This window comes from Alexandromys fortis, unplaced genomic scaffold (genome assembly GCF_014885135.2).
Source record: "Alexandromys fortis isolate MF-2015 unplaced genomic scaffold, M_Fortis_MF-2015_v1.1 scaffold_22, whole genome shotgun sequence".
NCBI classification, from domain to species: domain Eukaryota; kingdom Metazoa; phylum Chordata; class Mammalia; order Rodentia; family Cricetidae; genus Alexandromys; species Alexandromys fortis.
The window spans coordinates 10,023,699-10,037,467 of NW_026067900.1; the positions used below are offsets into that span (position 1 = coordinate 10,023,699).

Here is a 13,769-nt window from a genome sequence, read left to right on the forward strand (position 1 = left end):
TACGTGGCCCTTGTCATAAAGTAAACTGAGATGAGGCTTTTGAAATTGGTCTAAAGAGACAAAGAACAAGCTATGACCTAAGAAGGACAGAACATAACATATTTTTCCCAAGTCTATATATTTGAACAGAACATTACTTTGGTAAAATAAGGAGGCTCGGATAAAGAAGTTGTATCATTTAAATAATTTTTTAACCTTGCCATAAATATGTGTCTAGAATGTATGTTATTCCTATCCTCTATTTTGAGTGCATTCATCTTCAATTGTGTTTATTTTTCTGATGGTCCTTTTCCCATTCTGAGTATTCTTTAGCTTTGTGACTAAAGAGAAACTTTGGCTTCTGTGGGTTCTCTGGATATCCAAATTCATTCATTGGATTTTATTGTATAGACTTTTTTCCTAATTTTTAATTGAGTGATATTCTGCATTTTTAATAGCTTTATTTACGAACAATATTTTGTTTTCCATGCCTTCAGAAATGGTGTCAACTTCTGAAACAAGCAATACATGTTTATATCCAGATTAATACCACACACTCATTCTCAGACACCCATTTCATTTCCTTCTAAATTAGTGGGCGCCTCAAAACTAAATTAAGTGAACAAATTAAAATATCAAATAGTGAAAAAGCATATTCTGTTAAGTTCTTGATAGAGACAAACTTTACAGATTTAGTTTGATGCAACAGGTATTCATATACATTTTACTTCATTTAAGAGTCAAGAGACATGAAAAATAAATATGTAAACATGTGCATTGTCATTTTTCTTCCTTTTTGTATCATTCTTATGTGTTTACATTATTTTTAATAACTTCGTGTAAGATTCTTGAATACTAAATTCTAGAATGTGGAAGATACTGTTTAATACATGAGTGAAACTTTAATAATGTCCATATTAAATTAAATCCTCAGTTCATTACACCGACATAGGAAGTCACAAGACCAAGATAATGTCTAGGTCCGAAAAGAGATTTATTGGGCAAGCTTGCAAAACCTGACTTACAGTGGCTGAGTATGGTTAGAGCTTGCCTAATTCTAGAGGGCACTTTACATCAATTTGGATGAGTCAATATGAAGCCCAGTGTGTAAGTGTTTGTAACTAATAGTTCTGTATACTGTAACAGAGCCCGGTTGCCACACTTTAAGAAGTATTGCATTAACTAGACAGAAGTATGACATTTCTGAGGATAGTGATCTGTGAAACTTATAATGTTCTTATAAGTTCATGACATGAGATAGAGGTAATTTAAAAAGAAATTATCAGTTCCTTATAAAATTAATAAAATTGACCAATATCTTAAACTAGTACTTAGAATTCCAATAAGAGGAAATGGACTATGTCTCTGTGCCTGAAGGAACGCTATGCCTCAAGGAACACAGACATAATCTAGCCAGTTGAGGTGGTTAAAGAGAAGTCTATGCAGTGGCATGTTGCCTGTGCCATTCTATTCCAAATCATCTTCTGTCTTCTGCCTTCATATGACCTGTATCTCAAGCAAAAAACTTCTTTAAAAATTTAAATAAATGTTTATTTTTATAAAACATTAAATATAATAAAAATAAAAACCATCAAATTGAAGTCAGACAAAGCAAATCAATGGTAGGAAAAGAGCCACAAGAAGAAGCACAAGAATCAGAGACCCACTTGTTTACACACTCAAAAGTCTCATACAAACACTAAATTGAAAGTATATCCTGGTGCAGACCTGTGTCAGCTTTGTGCTTGCTGCCCCAGTTTCTGTGAGTTCATATGAGCTTTGCTCATTTGATTTAGAGGACCTTGTTCTACTGGTATTCTCTATCCCCTCTGACTCCCACACTCTTTTGCCTCTTCTTACACAATATCCCTGAGCTCTGAATGTAGAGATTTAATGGAGACATCTTATTTAGAGTTATTTCAACATCTGCCTGTTTGTGTCTAATGTCTGGATGTGGGTCTCTATTTGTTCCCATCTGCTGAAAAAGGAAGCTTCTCTGATGAACGCTGAATAAGATGCTGGTCTATGAGTATAACAGAATAAATAAATAACAGCTAAGCTGTAATCTGTAGACCCAGAGAGGTTAGGTATAGAGGAAGAGAATGGGGCGACACATGGCTCTCCGTGTGAAGAGGAAAAAGGATAGATTTCATGGGTGGACTGGGGATGGGGAAGGAAGAATCAGGTTGAGCAGAAAGAGGAGATGGGGTTAAGGAGGGAAATTTAGAGAAAGACAGCTAGAGTAGAGGGGCATTTGAGGAGTGCTGTGGAAACCTAGTGCAATGAAAACTTCCTAAAATAGATAAAGGCAATCCCAGTGATGTCTCCAGATAATGAGGAAGATGGAGTCCCAACCGGCCATCTTGTCACCAAATGAAGTTTCCAGTACCAGGAGTAGGTTACATCCAATTGAGTTATCTGCCAAAGGGTTCCCATGGAGATCCACAAACAACCCAGGCTGTTGACAAAACAATAGGTTGCTCTCCATGAACTGACAGCAAGACCCCATTGCTGAAGACAACACCCACAAAACTCTCTGAACATGGAGAGGATGAGCTGGTGCCAACACAGATTTTTCACCCTTATGTTTTTAATGTTTTTGATATGGAAAGGTACTTCTCATTCTACCAAAAAAGAAGAGTAAACACCAACCAAAACACAAAATCTTTGATTTCTAGATGAGTCCAGATGGTCTTGGTTAGACTCTATTCGAAATATGCTTGAGGTTAGATTCCAAGTTAAAGCAAGTGTGTTTGTACTTTTAAGTATATGGGATTGTTCAAATCTTAGCCCTTATTAGTAATTTGTTTTTTTTTTCATTATACTTTTGTAACAACAAATATTACCTTTAACAGGAGACAACATTTAACTTATAATATATAGACTTTAAATATTTTGTAATTGACCTGTCAATTTTTTCAAAATATCTATGGTATTTTGAGTTTTCAATAATTTGAAAATTATACTGTTTAATTATATAATATAAATATATCTGTTAGCAATGTGTGCAAAAATAAACTATAAAAATTTCTTTTAAAAATTCTCTGAATTTACATTAAAAATTACTTAAAGTAGCCCTTCCAGTAGAAACAGAAACAAAGAAGATGGATCACGCATCTTGTAGCCATGGAGATACATGCTAGCGATGCATTTAGGGTATTTCACTACTGTGAGTTATCTTAGTGAACTTAGATTCCTGGCATAAGCTATAGAATTTAGGCCATAAACTGTACAGCATCTTACTCTACTGAGGGCTGTGGTTAACTATACACAGTCAATTAGGTGTACTGAAACATTTACATATAGAAAAAGTACATTGTAAATACCAGACAATAGGACTATCATCAGCACACATGCACATTGCCCACTGTTGACCAAATGAACATGTAAAACCAAGGCACTGTTACTGTGTATCAGTTATGGATAAAATGGTATATAAAATATATGTTTATCAAATACATTTTCGAGGTTTTAAAGTCAGGGGAAATGTTGTTGTTTTGAATGTGTATGTGAGTTCATGTTTATAGGTGTTTGTGTATGCATATGGAACGAGGTATGTATGTGCATGTAGAGGCCAGAAGTTGATACCACCATCATTCTGGGCTTCATTTACTGAGGTTGAGCCTTTCCTTGAGTCCAGAGCTCGTCAATTGAGCAAGTCTAGCTATTCGGCTTGTCCATGGACCCTTCCTAATCCTTTGTATTGGGACTGCAGGCATACCACTACACCCTTCTGGCTTTTATGTGGGTGGTGGGGATCTAAACTCCATCACTCACAGTTTTGTGCAGTAAGTGTTTTATTCATTGATCCATCTCTTTGGGCCCTGAGAAATACTTTTAATAAATTATCATCTAAATTCCTGATTATGATTTCTAAAGGGAAGAGTGCATTTGGATGAAGAAACCTTAGGTATAATGATAAAAACTCAACAATATAGCATTTGTACAAAATTATTTAATGTTCATTTATTAATCAAAATGTTATTTAGAGTAATATTTCTTTGTAAAATTCTCTGTGTATAAAAGTTAATAAATGGATTTGTTTATAATTTCATAACTTTTTAAAAATATACCAGAACCGAACTGAAATTGTAACTTTTAAAACAATCCCACATTAATCATGAGTTTAGCTAATATTAAGCAATGATTCTACTTTAAACCCCTTAGCTAAAGGCACAGTAAGAGTCAACAGATATTAATAAAAACAAAAATATCTGTGGCATAATAGTGCCACAAAGATGGTTCGTGAGTAAAGTGGACCTGAATGCACCCACAGTTCAGCCCTTGTCTGCATTTGTTCACAAAGATTGACTACATGTGCCCACACTTCAGCGACCACGGTAGGGTCAGGCTATGCCGTCAGAGTGGAAGGATATAAACACACTAGGCTAAGTATCTCCAGTGCTGTTATACCACCTGCCAAGAACCACGTGGGAATCACACTCAGTCCTTGTGTTTCTGCTTAGAAACGAAAGCCTATGTAGAGGGAGAAGTTTATCGCCAAATTTAATATCAAAACACATCTAAGTAACAGCTTTCCACCAATATTAAAATGGGAAGTAAAGAGATAAGAGATATTATTTGAAATTATATCCACCAAACCTGGGCAATATCTAGTGAAAGCCGTAACAATGGCTATATATATATATATTAAATATATATATTAAATATATATATAAATTAAATATATATATATATTTAAGTGTTAAGTGTTTTCTCAGTCTTAATTGTGGGGACTTTCTCAGTGAAGACATTTTGGAAGGCTATATACACACTCAGACATAAGGGAGATAATCAAAGAAAAGGGGTAAGGAAAATAAATCTGCCATGCAAAAGCTTAAATTATCTATCAGGCAGATGGGATAAAGCTCCCGACACTCTCCATTCACAAAGAAGAGGCCAGGGACAATTTAACAGGATGTTCCTACAAGTTAACCATACTGTCAGAAATTATGCAATTTGCTGCATTCCTATGCCACTAAACTTTTGCATATGAACCTCTGGTCTGATTAAAAGGAAATATGCATTCTAAAAGCCTGTTTATGAGTTAAAGTTTCTATGAATTGGCTCCTTTTTCATGATGAAAAAAAAAACCAGTGGTTCTCAGCATCCTATTTTTATATTATCATTAGTGTGGACGTTTTCAAGGTCAGCACGCTTCCATTTCTGACAGAATCAGACCAGAATTGCAAACTTGGCAATTTCCTCAATTACAATAGGAGGTTATAAAGCTACTGTAATGATGTAAAACTGAACATCTATTCTGCAGTCTTATTTATAAAATATTATTCCTCTAGAGGTACCAGCATATTTCTGCAGTTTATAATGAGAGAATGAGCAAAAGAGCGAGGCGATTATTAACACTTCCAAAGCAGGTGCTCAAACCCAAAGCAGCTAAGAAACAACTGGGCACAGAATGCTGGACTAACTCACAGACTGTGCTGAAATCCAGCCTCCAGCATTTGGTGCCAAGCCCGTCTTGAAAAGCACAGTAACTTCTGTGAAGTGCAGTTTTATTTCAGTGGATGTTCTTGCTATGGTTATTGTAAGCATTTACTACTGAGCTCCTTTCGCCACCTCCCTCCCTCTGCAGAGTCAGTCTTTGCTTCCTCGAAGCCCAAATGTTACAGCTCACACTGGTTCCCTCTCCTTTGTTCTCATTGTCAGAGGCCAACAAGGAGATCACAAAGGCACAAAGCAATTAAAACTGGCCTTGCTGAAATCCCTCAGAATCGCTTCCTTCCTTCCTCTTCTACCTTGACTTACTAGAACCATTTAATCCCAGTGTGCCCTTGTTGTCCAGTGAAATACAACTAAACTTTTCCTATGGGATTCCTAGTTAGGAAGTAAATGTTTTCTTCAGTTCTAACAGGGCAGGTATTGGACCAGTTGGACAGAATGCTAATGTCATGCAGAAATGTTATAAGGTAGAGCCCACTATTTTTTAGCCATGTGACTAGGAACATTATCTCAGTCTCATATCTCAACTGAAATCTCAATAATTTGTAAATAATAGTGGCGATGTTATCATAAACACATGACGGAACATGTTTGTAAGGCAGGACCTGGTTATGGTTATGTGCTCAGGAAATACTAGGTGTTCCATTCCACAGTCTCTCCTACCAGGATTCTTCTAAGGTGAATTATTTCAGCACCATAATAAGTGTTGATATTTGATAGTATCAAGCGAATTTGCATTTAAAAAACAACACAGTGTTCTGCTTTAGTACTGAAAATATTAAAAAAAGATAATTTGAAGCTGGGCGGTGGTGGCACAAATCTTTAATCTCAATACCTGGGAGGCAGAGGCAAGCAGATCTCTATGAGTTCAAGGCCAGCCTGGTCTACAAAGCAAGTTCTAAGACAGCCAGTATTGTTACACAGAGAAACCTTACTGTCTTTTGCTTCTTGGATTCTACATGCCATGCATAAAACAAGACCATGTTCAAGTTTCTTCAATAAACAGGAAGATTTTTTTGTCCCTTTAAGAATGGTAAATGGTACCTTATGACCTACATAACCATCAAGCTAAGGCATGGAGATGTTTCCATCCAGCCTGGCTGTACCATAGTGAGAGACTAGGCCTGGTTCTCACTGCCACATCTAGTCCTCATGAAAGAGTGTGCCATTACACCACATTCAACCCAAACTTTAAAACGGTGAACAGTTTTCAAACAAAACATTTCTGCATTTGGCTTATCAATCTAACACAAGATTTGGCAGAATCTTACAGCTTTAGAAGGTTTGTATAGATGGAAAGGGAGGATTCCTATATTGTGTTCACTTCCTTTAAATCTTAATTAAGGCATGGCTATAAAAAATGGACAGCTGATGAAAAAGTGACGAGCAGAACACTGCAAAGTTATTGAGAGTTAGAAAATAAAGCCTGTGTGTGTGTGTGTCTGTAGTTTACAAGGCTGATGCTTAAGGCTGATGTATCTAAGTGCAAGCACACCTCGGGCTCAATAAGACACGCTGGCCTACATAACTCAAATAACACTCTTTTTGTGCAATGCTGCATAGTAAAGATATTGAAACCATAAAATATATCAAGTTATTCTACAGAATTGATCAACAAAAAAGACTTTGTTCTGTTTTCTTATATTTCTGAAAAAAAATGAAAACAAACTTGTAAATTATATCACAAAGCACCAGTGGCAAGTAATACTAAGTATTTTTAAGTGACGACTTTGGGAAAAAAATGATCAAAAATCTAAATGTAATCTCTTCCCTGAAATTTCTTCTAATTAAATACTTAAGATTTTTAGTAGATAGAAAATAATGAATCCCATATCTTTTTTTTAATACTATCACCATTTACAAACAACCTTTTAATATATTTACTGGAATAGTCCCTTGTCTGCTAACCAGGTACAATTAATTTTACAATAAAACATTAACTTTTCTTTACAACACTACATAGTTCCCCAATTCTAATACAGAACACTCTCAGCATGGCACAAAAATCTGTGCAGTGTTCTTTGGATAAATATTACAGCCACATTCATTTTCTATTTCAATTGCAATTTGAAATGAAAGTATTTCATTTGCTTTTGTGGATGAAGTTCCCGAACTTCTGCATAAAGCCTCGGAACCTGTTTTCATTGGGGGAGTATGTATGATAAGCACCAGTCTTGTAATTCAGCATCGGGCTGGACCTGCCATAACTACTGCCCATTGCTGTGGCTTTGACTTCTGGGCGGTTGGCATGGGTGTTTGTCAGGCTGTTCGCTGACGGAATAGAGCTTTCAAGCTTACAAAATGGCTCAAATCGACTGTAAACTCGCTGGTTGGTTGAATGAGATCTCAGGAGCTCGCTGGGCTTTAGTACCGGAGAAGAGGTTGGCCGTCTTTGAGGGGCGGTGACGGCGCTGATCTCCTTCGAATCACGGTATTGGATCTGTTCAGTGTTAAATCTTGGGGCAGAGGCATCTCCCGCTCTCTCGGAAAGCCTTCTTTCAACAGGTCTGGGAGAAGGCGGTATTCTTCTACTTTCCTCTGCGTGGGAATTTACCCCTGGAGATGCGCTAGCTGCTATGTCCTCCTTGCTCTTGTGGATGCTGCCTTGAGAATTTGATGAGGAGGAACGCTTTCTTCTAGGAGATGAATCAACTCTGGGCTCGGATTTTTTGGGCTTCTGATTCTCTTCACCCTCAGAAACCAAAGTGTCAGAACTACTACACATTCTATAAAACGCGGGCGCCTTGTTCTTGGATAGATTTTCTCTCTTATCCGGAGTGAGACTAAGTAAGGATCTTAACTTCTGAGACCCCTTTTTCAAAAAACTTGGGGAGCCTTTCACTTCCTTCTTAGAAGTAAGTTCTTTGTTGGGGTCCTCTTTATTCACGTCAAGCAAAGCAGCAATGGAAATAGATTTGGTGGCCGAGCCACTTGGAGGGTCTCTCTTGATAGCCTCCTCTTCCTCGTCGTCCGTGCTGTGGGTCACATTGTGCATGCTCTTAGAACTCACCAGCACATCCTGCTTGGGTTTTCCCGGCTGTCGAATCCGATTCCTGGTAAGGGTACTATACACATAATTCTTGCTATTGCCGTGCTCTAAATTGACTTTTGAGTGGTCAAAGGATGGGAAACTTCGCCTTTTGAGCAGATTCTCGTTTTCCTGGCTTTTTGTGTTCTCTGTCTGCTTATTTACACACAGGTTTGCATATATACAGTTGTTTAATTCTGCTCGGCCATTCATTGTTCGGTTTAAGATCTCTGGTTGCTTTTCGGGAATCTGCAAGATGTGCATTTTTGGTGCCTCTGACTGAGGAGGGAGCTTGGCGATTGACTCCAGCAAGGGTTTCTCTGTCACGGCAAGTGCGTTTGTGGACCTCTCTTGGACGTCACTATGTGTATCACTTCCTTGAGAACCGATGATGGTGGAATTTGAGGAGCCAGTTGTACAGCTGCTGACTTCTTTTTGTTCAGGTAAAGTTGGTTTAAACGCCAACGAGGAACGCAGCCTCGAATGAGTATAGGCTGCGTTGGCTTTCACGTTTTCCGCACTATCGTAGCCTTCGAATCTGTCACCCAGGATGGAGCCATCTGGTTCAGGTGAAACTTCTGAATTATCATTTAAGTAGGAGTCAATCCTCCAGGTGCGCAGGAAAGACTTTGTGGTGCTCTCCAGAGTCGGCATCCGTTGCTGTAAAGAGCGGATATGATTATCTGTCCCGTTAAATGACCTCCGCACATTTGAATTCCTTTCCCCAAGATTGGTTGTTTTCCTCTGGGCAAGCCGATCAGCAAAACTCTGTGCAGGTATGTTTTTCTGGCTTGCCTGGCCTCCCCGTAATGAGGATGCCACGCTGAGACTGTCTGAAGGCCTTCTCCACTGTCCAGGCGCATTATTAGTCCGATTCAGAGCTCTGTTGAGCAGCTGGTATGGCGTTGTGTCTGAGAGTTCCCCAGCGTAACTATGCCTTTTCCAGTTTTCATTGATCTGATTGGGTTGGAAGTGTCGAATTGCATTTGGGCCATTGAAGTTTGGAACAAAATGAGGCTTGTATCCGTGATTTCTAATGCTGTGTTTGTCATGTTCGTTTAGGGTATACATCCCTCTGCCTTTGTAGTAACTAGGGTCTATTTTATGCATTTGGTCTTGTCTACTAAAAAGGTTTCTCTGGCTGGAAACAGAAGCTAATGAAGAAATGGATCGCTGGTAAAGGCCATTCTCCCACAGAGCTTTGCCTGGCTTCACCCTTGCTGATTCTTCCTGAGCAAAACAGCTTGGGACACAGGACCTGGCATAGAGTGTTCGAAATTCTTCATCAAATAACTCTACAAGGTGTCCTGTGATTATCTGAACCATGCTGAGATGAACTTTTTCAAATGACCACATGTAGCTGAAAACAAGAAAAACAAGAAACTTAATTTTGGTCAAGGATTAATGACACCATACAGCTTCACTGCAAATGTTATTTTAAAATGATAGAAGAATTCTTGTTTTTCTTGGTTAGCATAATTTAGAATATTTTTTATCATTACTACTAATAAATACATATTCGGTTTCTTAAGTAACAAGGCTACTTGACATCTGGTTTTAAGTCCATTCAAACATTTGTATACATCTATCACAATGTTATGGAGTTAAAAAAAATTATAATTTGCATAATATTCCAACCCAGTGGGAGTGGGAAAATCCAGGATTAGAGAGAAACATGAGAGACTTGGAGGTAAAGCTGTAGCCACATGATGCGGGGTCTACCTTCCTTATGTTTACACTGAAGACATGGATAGCATCATTGTGGCAATGCCCTGACATGCTACAAAACACAGGAGATCTGTGTTAATGCATGGATTTGAGCATCGGTTCTTTTTGACTCTTATCTCTGTGAGTTATTCATTGTAATTTGGGATGCAGAGAGCTATAAATAGAGCAACCGTGGGCAGCTGCCTCAGTGGTTGCTGGACAGACCTCACTGTACTCAGTCTACACAGGATTACAATGTTCCCCATAGAATACGCCATTTAAAATGCCAGCTGGGACTTCTGAGGAAGGTTTACAACTTCTGTGAGATTAAAGTTCATAATGATTTCACCATATTTTATGCAACTTTAAATCCCTTTTCCTACATAGTTTTGAAGTGAGGGAAATCTTGAAATATCATATCAACTTTTGCATTTGGGCTCTGAGCACCTATGTTAAATAGAAAGAGTCACAATTTAAAAATTTAAAACTAAATTGCTAATACTATTTATATCAAAGAATGTATATAACACACTCAAGATTATTGAAAAGCAAAGTGAGATAAACACTCTATACTGAATGAATATAATATTTATATATGTCATAGTATTTACATGGGAAATGTGATATTTACATAGGGAAAACAAATATGAATATAAGTATTTCCCAAATGTACTGAGTGAAAATTAATAAAATATTACAAATGACAATGTATACATTGGTGATTTGTCATTTTGAGATGCTAAATTTATGTATTACTTCCCATGAATTCATAGTATGAGAGGAATATTTACTAGGAACTCTTTATGCGAATGCGTGTGCCATCAGGATGACTTAAGATTAATGAAATGGAAATCAACAGTCAAAGAAATTTTCTAGGTGATGGTGCACACCTTTAATCTCAGCACTCAGGAGGCGGACGGAGGCAGATCTCTGTGGGTCTGAGGCTAGCCTGCCCTATAGAGTAAGTTCCTAGACATTCAGGGCTACACAGAGAAACCTTGTCTCAGAAAAAAGAAATAAAGTGAAAAAAGAAAGAAAGAAAAAAAGAGAAAAGAAAGATTTTTTGACATGAGATCAAAAGTAGAAAAATAAAAATAATTTTTAAAGAAAAATTTCTTTTTCAATCAAACTGAAGCTATGAATGAAGCAATGCTGAAAATAGTTAGTAATGAATAAATGTTAAATTAGCAGGTATGCAGGGTTCCCCAGAGAAAGTGGGAGTCTTCGGAAGAAACACAGTGAAAAGCAGAGGAAGCAGAAACTGCCCCTGTTTAGTCCTACACACACACACACACACACACACACACACACACACACACACACACACTCACACACGCATACATGTGCACATGCATGCGCACACACATATACACATCAGATTATAGTTATATGGTAAAAAGAAGTGACATGAGGAACTTGCGAGGCATGTAGGCAAGTTGGAAAGCTTGTGGTTTAGGAATTGCCCCCAAAATAAGATAAACTGTAAGAGAAAGAAGTATTTGGGGACTATTTCTCTAGTGGTTGTTTGTAGTTCACACTTGAAAGATCAGGGATTGAATCTTTCCTATAAGGAGGAAAACATTAGACTAAAGTATAACCCCAAAGTTTATGAACTAAAATAATCCAAAGAGTTGAGTTTAGAAAACAGAATATTAGATGTTCCTCTGGAATGCTGTAATAAATTGTAGGCTAAGATAAGATATTCAGCTGAGTGTTGCAAAGGTGAATCTGAATGAGCAACAAGGCTGTCATAGGATTTGGGAGGGACCGTCTGTGCTTCTCTGTCATTTTGGGTGACTTGTGTTATCTACAAGGCAAAAGCTACAAATCTACTCCGTCAGAGCCGAGCTTCTCAGAATGTGCAGAATCAATGTCCGGTGTTGGCTTGTAGCATACACCAGCTTCACCAGATTACTACATCCGGTTTGTGAATTCTATGCCCCATCATTCTCTCCAGATCTGTCACTGTTTCAGTCTTATCTGAGCGTTTCAAGCACAGCTTTGTGCCATTCACCCACACAAGGCTCTTTCTAAGACAGCCTTGCTTAAATCACTCGTTCAAGCATCCTTTTAGTAGTCCACACAAAGCAAGGAATCACCTCTGGATATTCTGGTTCCCAGAACTAATAGAAACAAATAGATTCTGCTCACACTGATTCCAGAAATTACCACAATTCTACATCACCCAAGTCAAAATGTCATAAGGTAATTTGAATCTTAGCTTCTTTATTTTTTACTTGTTAATAGACATAGTATAAAAAATCATCCTTACAAAATAAAGACTGGCTTATGCCATGTTCTGGTATAGGACTTTCTAATCTATTTAAAATAAAATTCAAATCCTTACCTGACCTAAATGCTCTCATATGTTTTAATCCCAGGCTAGCCTTGGGATCTTCCTGCTTCATCTCTAGAACACTAGGGTTAAGAGCAAGTGCTACCACACCAAACATGTTTTCTGTTTCATCCTGGATATCTTACTCTTTGCCTAAGACTTGGAATCATATTTTTTGTCCCCAATCATAAAATTTATCTCAGGGATCCCATATAGCCTGTTGAGATCTATCTCTGCAGGTATGGTATATTGAAGATACATGTAATATATAATAATAAGTAATCAAATAAATACATTATTATTTTCAAAGTAAAAACCTAAAAGTCAGAAATGCTTATACTGGCAGAAAATATATATGTTTCAGTTAAAGCTGTTATTGCACACACTGGTTTATCTTTCTTCTTTATACACTGTTCAAAAGATAGCAGTTAGAAGAATGGCCACAGATTGAAAAAATAACCCAACACTTTAAAAAAATGAACCCAACTAATGGTGAAGTGGGAACTATATTAGAGGATGTTTTATATGATGAATGCCAATAATGAATCATTTAAGTCTAGAATCTTAAGATACCATACTCCATTTAGGTGGTAGGTAGGTTATGCTTGCAAATCTTAGTACTTGAAAGGCTGAGGCAGAAGGAGCTCCACGAACTCCAGGACAGCCTAGATTACAAATTGAAATCCTATCTCAAAATGAAACAAAGCAAAAATAAGGTATCTATAGAATTCAAGAAAAGACAGGAGAAGAGAATCAAGACATATCCCTACAAAATTGCCAACACAACAAAAGAAAGCAGCAGGGAGAGGAGAGGAGTTCCAGCTTGCTCTGAAATCAGCAATGGCAGAGGTAACTTTATTGTTAAAAATCACTTCTAACTCTCCAACCAAAAGTCATAAATCAAATGAGCGGATAAAATGTCTAGACCCAAGCATTGGCTGTCTTCAACACTCCTTCAGATCTAAAGAGAGACAGGAGGTAAAAACAATAGACCAGGAGAAGCAGTATCCTGAAAATGACGGCTAATGACGAAAGGCATCATGGTATCAGAGAAGACAGATTTTGAAATGTTATAAAAGACAGACACCATACAACGATAAAAGGGACAATTGAATTCAGAAGGAAGATCATGTTAATTAAAATAAAAATAACATTCATAATTAATGAGTAAATATCATCATTCATAATAATTGTACTTATGCATCAAATCTTTGAAGTATATTAAGCAAATTATGACACAACTGAAAGGGAGTGATCAAA

At 37.4% G+C, this 13,769-nt stretch overlaps 1 protein-coding gene across 1 annotated transcript in view; it reads right to left on the minus strand.

Moving 5' to 3' along the window:
* Window positions 1–3,883: 3,883 nt before the first annotated feature.
* Window positions 3,884–13,769, minus strand: part of Fam83b (family with sequence similarity 83 member B) — a 72,069-nt gene continuing 62,183 nt past the window's right edge. The window contains exon 5 of the mRNA XM_050127582.1: window positions 3,884–9,827. Within this exon, the coding sequence (XP_049983539.1) occupies window positions 7,523–9,827 (2,305 nt within the window). The 3' untranslated portion in view covers window positions 3,884–7,522. The remainder of the gene's footprint in view (window positions 9,828–13,769) is intronic.